Source organism: Centruroides sculpturatus, unplaced genomic scaffold (assembly GCF_000671375.1).
Source record: "Centruroides sculpturatus isolate CEXI.00-Female unplaced genomic scaffold, Cexi_2.0 scaffold496, whole genome shotgun sequence".
In the NCBI taxonomy this organism is placed as follows: domain Eukaryota; kingdom Metazoa; phylum Arthropoda; class Arachnida; order Scorpiones; family Buthidae; genus Centruroides; species Centruroides sculpturatus.
In genome coordinates, this window is record NW_019384642.1 from 229,680 (window position 1) to 237,842 (window position 8,163).

At 28.1% G+C, this 8,163-nt stretch overlaps 1 protein-coding gene across 1 annotated transcript in view; it reads left to right on the forward strand.

Annotated features, from left to right (window-relative positions):
* Window positions 1–5,190, forward strand: part of LOC111626046 (eukaryotic translation initiation factor 4H-like) — an 80,057-nt gene extending 74,867 nt beyond the window's left edge. Inside the window, exon 6 of the mRNA XM_023369325.1 lies at window positions 5,152–5,190. Within this exon, the coding sequence (XP_023225093.1) occupies window positions 5,152–5,159 (8 nt within the window). The 3' untranslated portion in view covers window positions 5,160–5,190. The remainder of the gene's footprint in view (window positions 1–5,151) is intronic.
* The last annotated feature ends 2,973 nt before the right edge of the window (window positions 5,191–8,163 follow it).

Below are 8,163 nucleotides of genomic sequence, written 5' to 3' on the forward strand. Positions count from 1 at the left end.
GTCTTTTTGTTGCTAAAGAGTAAAAGTAACTTTGTAAAAGGATGTATGGGAAGAGAGAAAGAAATAGATAGTACAGTCGACCCCCCTATAACACTGTTGATTTTTCCATTTTATATGAATTCCACCTTGTACGGGTCACGTAGATTTTACAAATTTGTGAGCCGTTCATAGCCCAGCATATGTAATTGTAACGTCTAAGTGACTTGTACAACATGGAATTCATATAAAACAGAATTATCAACAGTGTTATAGATGGGTCTACTGTACCTCCAGTTCTATTTCAGTGTTTAACTGTTTTTTTCCAAAAAATTTTTGAATTTATGGCTGTCTTATTTTGTTTTATTCAGATCAGTAGTACAGTTGACTCTTGATAACTTGAAGTGGAAGGAGTAGGAAAAAACTTTATCAGTACTTTTATTAGAACATAGATATTTATACAGAAAGAACAGTTAGATGTAAATATGTTATATATTTATTAATTCTTATATTTTTGTATGTATGTATATATACATACGTACAAAGGAGCAAAATTGTATGTTTCTTCAAGTGTGTGTAATTGCTTAATTTTACTTTAATATAATTTATCTCTTTAGAAATACAACACACAGCCTACAATGCCAGATATGAAATAAATTCATGAAGTCTTAGGTTTTAAGTAATTTAAATGTGCTCTCAAAATCATTGACTTAAGCTCTATTCATTTCATCTCTCTATTGGTGTCAAATTGGGATAAAATAAAAATTCAGCTTACTTGCCACATTCCACTTATCATCCAACATATATTACTAATGTGCCCTTGGTACAAAACAGCCAGAGAACACTACCTTTGACAACAAATATCTTCAGATGACCAAGCTCTTTGGAGTATACTGCACAATAACAGACAAATTCAATCTACAATGGCATATCTAAAGGCAATAAACTTATATACAAAACTCTAGGAGATAAAGGAGAATGATTATCATGTATTAAAAGACCCAAAAGGGCATACAGCAACATAACTCGCTAGATCTGGCACACTGGTGAACAGTACCTAGGCCTATTTTGCCACAAAATTCCAAATCCAATCAACCAACTAAAAATTCAACTTAGCAAGACTTTTGATTTTATGAAATTCAGCTTATCGAGAGTTAACTGTTTAGTTGCAGACTGTTCAGAGTAGGGATAGATTTAATTGTGTGAGATAGATCAGTTCATTGAAAATGATTTAAGAAATTGCCAATTGAAATGGTTGGATCTGAGACAGAGATTAAAGATTTTATTTGAGAGTTAAAATTTTTCTAATTAAAATAAGAAATTTTAAACTTATATTTTCATGATGCTGTTTTGGAAATTTATAAGGTTTTGATTTTTTTCCTCCTCCAGTATTTAAAGAAAATTGCTTTTGATGTTTTATCAAATGCAATTATAATAGGATCAAGCTATTATTTTATTTATATTTGTAATTAAAATAATCAATCTCTTAAAATATGATTTCTTAATTAGCAAATGAAGTAATTATCATTTGAATACTGGAAACACTAATGAAATTTCTTAATCTTAAAAATAATACTTCAAATGACACTGTTTCCAGGTCTCTATGGGATAGTAGGACCACTCAGATGGACTGTACATTTCTAAATTCAACACTTATATCACCAGTGAGTTCTCCATTGAGTCTCTCCATTGAACGATCTGACGTCATGTTTTGTAGAATAAATAAATGTTTCCATTGAAAGGGCATTTTTCATGATGGCCGACTTAATTAAGGAGAAGAAAACAACTGTGACTGTTTTGCTAAATAATGAAAATGATTATTCAAATGAATCCTTCTCCATCATTTTCTTCTATACTGGGTCTTTCTTCAATAATTTGAATTTCTTGATTATATATATCATTATCATTAGGAAGACTTAAAGAGGGCTAAATATTGGTCATAATCAATTTTGGACATATTCATGGAGGTAGTTTGTTTCTGAAAAAAAGCTTAATAATAATTCAGTATTGACCAAATTATCCGACATAATCATGCAATCATATGTTGTATCATATACAGATTGTTCATCAATCTGTCTGCTATTACAGCATCCACAGCATGAGCAAATCGATAGTTTCTATACATGAAATTTACTTGTTTTATGAATGCCATCATGTTAGTTAGTTGAATACTCAACGGTCTTTCAGGTCATTGAAACTGTTGAGCTCAACAGTGAAACAGTGCTGACAGTCATTAGTCTCAATGGAAAACTCAGTGGTCCATTTAAAAACATCATTTTCTCACTGTTGGATATAGAAACGTACGGGGTAATGGGGCAGCCTGGAGCAAAATGTATATTGAGGTCTTACAGCAAATTAAATTATTATATTACTGTACAGTAAAGGAAGTAATTGAAATAACATTGTATAGGGTCCCTAATTCCTCAGGGCCAGGGCAATTTACTTCTTTTGCCCTCTCTGGGCACCCTTTTAAGAAAGTGTACTAAGACTTTGATAAGGCCTACATATAGAAATTACTATATATGATACTGATTTTGTGCTATATTTCATAAATTGACAGATCATAATTTGTTTTTCTTCATAATGTATTCAAATAGATGCAGAGGTCAAAATTTGATTGCTGTAAAACAACATGTCCCAAAGATAATCTGTTTTTTAGACATTTAACAATCATAGAGTTTAAAATATAGCAGATTTTATGTTAATAATTATTTTAAAGGAACACTTTAAGGATAGAATTTAAAATAATAACAACAACTTTAACAGAGTTTAAATTTTGATGTAAAATTTAACATCCCCAAATCCATCTTTCAATGTCAGCTTTATTTTTATCTAACTTTATTTTAAAAAAATCAAATTAATCAGTTTCATAAAATTTTAGAATAAGTTAATTTCACTGTGTGTAAAGCTATTAATGTGAGAATATTTTAAAAAATTTTATAAACAGTTTCCTACATCCCTAGTAAAATGTCCCTTCCATTACCATAACAAAACTAAAAAAAAAATGATAACTAAAATCAGTTTGTTTGCCTGGAAACATTGTAAACACATGTCAATCCAAGATGAATGCTGTTGTGGGAAACATGAATATGTAATTCGTTGTGGAAAGTTAAAAATTAAACAGAGATAAGTTGCTGTATTTTTATGGTTTTAATACGTTCCTCCTCTATACTTCTGGAATATTGTGTAATGTTAAATGAATCTGAGATGTTTGAACTGTTGAATTAAAATGTAAAAGCAGTGTTGGAGTTTTTTGAGGTTTAACAATACTGATGATACTAACATGCTAAACTTAGTAAATATAAATTTCATTTTAGTTGTTGTTGTGTATATGGTGGTTTTTTTTCCTCCATAGCTGCAACATCTTTCTAAAATTGAGTTTGTTTGTTTATTTTATGCTTCATGTAAAAAATTGCATCCAAAAATTTTAAAATGTTTTGAAGTTAAATATAATGAGCAGATGTTAGAAAATTTTCATATAAGGCACCTTTTGTGGTCAAATTAATTTTTAATTTCTATTTTTTATTTTGTGATGGAGGCAACATTACAGTCCAGTATTATACAAACTAATTTAATCTATGTACTTAATGTCATTGCTAGGTGTAATAAACCCTTTTATTACAAAATACCCTGTTTTGAGACAAATTTATTTATTTGGTTTTACAGTTACTCTTATGATTATATTGTACCCTAATCAAATTTTGACCTGCAGACTAGCATATCATCTATAAACTTAGCATTAAAAATGTTCTTAATTATTTATCAGTTCAGTTTAAATGTTGTTTTGTTTTTATAAATATTTCAAATTCTATATGGAATTCAAAATAGATTTCTATAAAAATTTTTACAGATAATTTGTATGTACTTTTTTACTTCAACTTTTGTAAATTTTGATAATTTTTGTAACGTATAGCAACTCCATATTATAAATGCATTTGCTGAAGAAAAAGAATTCAAAATAAATTGAATATATATGCAGTGGTACCTCGGTATACGTCTGCTTTAGAATACGTCCAATTCAGAATACGTCCTGTTTGGACGAAACAAATTTTGCTCGGTATACAACTTAATTCAATTATACGCGCCATCTATAAACAAGTAGCACTATCAGTGTACTAGACCAGACTAGACGTTTGTGGTGCCACAGTTTATAACTTTGTTAAATTTTTTCTGATTTTAATTTGTAAGTAAAATTTTATTATTTTTATTAAACATGAATTGCAAAAAGGCAAATGAGAAGCAACAGAAAACTAAAAAAAAAAATGACTAGAATCACAATGGAACTGAAAAAAGAGATTGAGAAATATGAAGGTGTCACGCGTGTTCGAGATTTTAACTGTTGCATACCGTATTCTGAGAATGACGATATCAACAATCGTGAAAAATAAAAACATTATTAAATCTGCTATCGTTGCGAAAGGGGTTAAATCAATTTCTAAACAGAGATCGAAGACATTAGATCATGTTGAGAAAATGCTTTTGTTTTGGATAACTGAAAAAGTGTGCTGGAGACATCATATCAGAAGCAATTATTTGCGAGAAAGCTAAAAAGATACATGCTGATCTCATGAAAAATCAAGCAGGAACTAGCCAGGAAAGTGAGGTGTTTCATTCCAGCCACTTTTTTCATGAGAACGGATTAATCATTTTTACATTATTTCATTACTTCTTATGGGAAAGGTTGGTTTGGTATATGTCCTATTCAGTATAAATCCAAACATCATGAACGGATTAAGGTCGTATACCGAGGTTCCACTGTATATATATATACAATCTAAGTGAAAGTAAAAGTTCTTTTATGTGTAACTTGAAGTAAATAGCTCAATTTACAAAAATAATATAGTTTTAATTAAATATCAAAAATCAGTTTGTCATCATCATCATTGTATACTTAATATCAATGAGAAAACTAATAGATTCTGTAAGTAGTAGTAATCAATGAATTAATCATTTCATGCATTAACTTTTAATAGATTGGATGAAGTTCAATAATTTAAAAATATCAATCATTTTCAATGAACTGATCTAGAAATTTTTAAATTATTTTCTTTTCTTCATTTATGTGTTTGTTATGTCATTTAAGAATTTTTATAAATTGTAAACATATTTTTTATAATCTACTTTTACATAATTATAAACATGATTTCTAAACTGATATTATTTATTACTACTTAGATGAATGAAGTTTGACTTATTTCTTCATACAGGAGCAAAATGTATATTGAGGTCTTACAGCAAATTAAATTATTATATTACTGTACAGTAAAGGAAGTAATTGAAATAACATTGTATAGGGTCCCTAATTCCTCAGGGCCAGGGCAATTTACTTCTTTTGCCCTCTCTGGGCACCCTTTTAAGAAAGTGTANTATTTATTTCAGATTGCTGCTTTTGTATGGAGATTGATGATACATTATCATATTATTCACCATTTCTTTGTTAGTGATTCACAAATTTAATCTCAAAAGTTGGTATCAGATTATTCTTAATATTCTAAGTCAAATTGTATTCTTTGTGCTATTTCTTTTTTAAAAAAACAAAAAAAGAAGTTGAAAATAAAAAAATTTTCAGAAATATTTTATTGAATAAAAAATGTCAAAGATAAAATAATTAAATAGAAATGATTATTTTCTCTGTTGCTAAAAAGTGAACTTGCCCATAATTTTAATAATAATAATATTTTTAAATGCTTAAAAATATATTCTGATTCACTCGTTTGTTTTATTGTTTCATAATTATAGACTGTTTACACATTTAAAGTGATTATACAGTCTGGTTATGGAAAGAATCAATTTGTGTGTTAACCACTGAGCATCAGCCACTGATTACAAGTTGTGGCAAGTTACTTCTGGTTTCTTCCTGGTTTGTTAAACATGTCATCACCATTATAAACAGTGTTATGGAAGCTTCACATTCTGATATTGGAATATGAGAAAGATTCACTATAATAGTTGTTAAATGCATAATTTTTTACAGTTAATGCATGCTATAAAAAATTAACACAACAGAAAAGTCATTCTGCCATCTAGTGAGAGAAAATAAAATAAAATTTACATATTGCATGACATATTAAGCAAAAATGCTGACATCACGTATGACATTGCTCTCAAGTCGATTCCCTCCATAGGCAGACTGTAGTTTAATCTGAAGCATTAACATTTGAATATCTTTTGTTCCTTTGATCAGTACAATAATTCTGTTATATCCAGTTTTATTACTTTACAAAATATAAAAAGTCAAATATTTTTATGTAGAAAACCTTGTGGGAAATTGTCAAATTTTTGCCAAAAGTTTTATTATATTTTAATAAGCACAAATTTTATGTCTAGGAATATATTTTTAATAATATAAATTTATAAATATATGAGTATATTTAGGAATGCTGTTTTCTGATGCAACAGATACTAAAAATTTTTAATAGTTTCTAATGTTTTAACATATCACACAAGATATATCAAATACTATAAATTTCATAAATTCTCATTTAATTTTTTTATGCTTGTAACCTACATATCAACAAATAATAGTATTCATCAAATGTAATAAATGGTATAGGATAGAATAGTTTTATAAAATATAAAGTATTTTTGTATTTTCATCCCATGTTCCAATTAACTTATTCCAATTAGAGTTTGAGTATATAAAATACTCAAACTCTAATATCTTTCTAATGAGAATTTTCAGCCTTTATTAGTTGGAAATTTCTGCATATAATTTAACTGTTAATTTGTCATCAATGTAATATGCATGCATATATTCATTACCTATCTTGGTTCATCATTTGTCATTTATGAAATGTCTAGCAAAGAGAACAAAATTTTATTTCTAGTTTTTTTTATCATGGAACATTCTCAAATATAAAATAAGTTACAAAAACAAATGGATGAGAGGTTTGTAATAAATACATATAATCAGTAAACATTATTAGTTTTCTATATTTTTTAAACAAATACACCAATTATGAGAGTAAATTGTTTTGTGATGGTCAAATTGCAATTTCTCATGGTTATTGAAATTGCACTTCAGTTTACAACAATCAATAAAAACAAAATGAAAGTGAATGAATAAAGTGTAATAAGCCAAATATTAATTTTCAGATATGTTTTTTTTAATGTAATATAAACTAAAATTTTTGTTGTTGTTGCATTTGGATTTAGTATTAAATGTAGATAGGATTCTTCTGATTTAGTGCTATCATCTATTATACAATGCTTTTTAGTCTTCCTGGTTTATCTGTTTGTCTATCATGAACTACTGCATAACTGCAACAAGATGTAACTATAAAATAACTGAGTAAAAAGTCCCATTTCAGTTATTTCATTTCCTTGTTGTTTTGAATTGATGCAACAGTGAAATGGCTGAGGTTTTTAAGACACCAGCCTGCTGCTCTGGAGACCTGGGATTTGAATCTGTGCAAACAACTCCAGGCATTTTTTTGGGGGCCTGGCCAAACCTATGATAGGTATTATTTAAAATATATTACAGGTATACCTCGCCTTACGTCGGTAATTGGTTCCAGGAAAACGACGTAAGTCGAATTTACTTGTCTCCGAATCTACTTATCACTAGGCTAAACCGTAAATTACCATTCCCGGTTCTGTATTTTAGTTATTAATGCATTTTTAATAATATATGGTTAATAAAAATCTATTTTAAGCTTACAAACAAATAAATTTTAGTTTTTAATATAGTACAAAAAAAAGTAATCTAAATTTACGAATGCATGTACTGTAAATACAGTACATACTTGTATATATTTTAATATGATTTTATGTGCTTTAAACGTTTATCTAGTGATATTACGACTTCAATATTTGTGGCGGACAGACGTAAAGTCGAATAAAATGACTTAAACTTGATTTTTATTTTTCCATATACTTTTTTAACAAGCGACGTATAATCGGGAACGACGTAACTCGAAACGACGTAAGTCGAGGTATGCCTGTATATTAAAATGGCCAAAGTCTGATATCAGACTTAATGTATCATAACGTATATGAATTTAAAACTTGAGAAATTGAAATAATTTTTCTAAAATCTCCATTTTATGGAACTAATGATAGATAACTAGATTCTAATATGTAATTCATTACATTTACATATCATATGCATATGCTATTTTTGAGATATGTAATAAAAGCACTTACACTTGAAAGATATGAACATTTAAACTTAAAACTTTTCTAAAA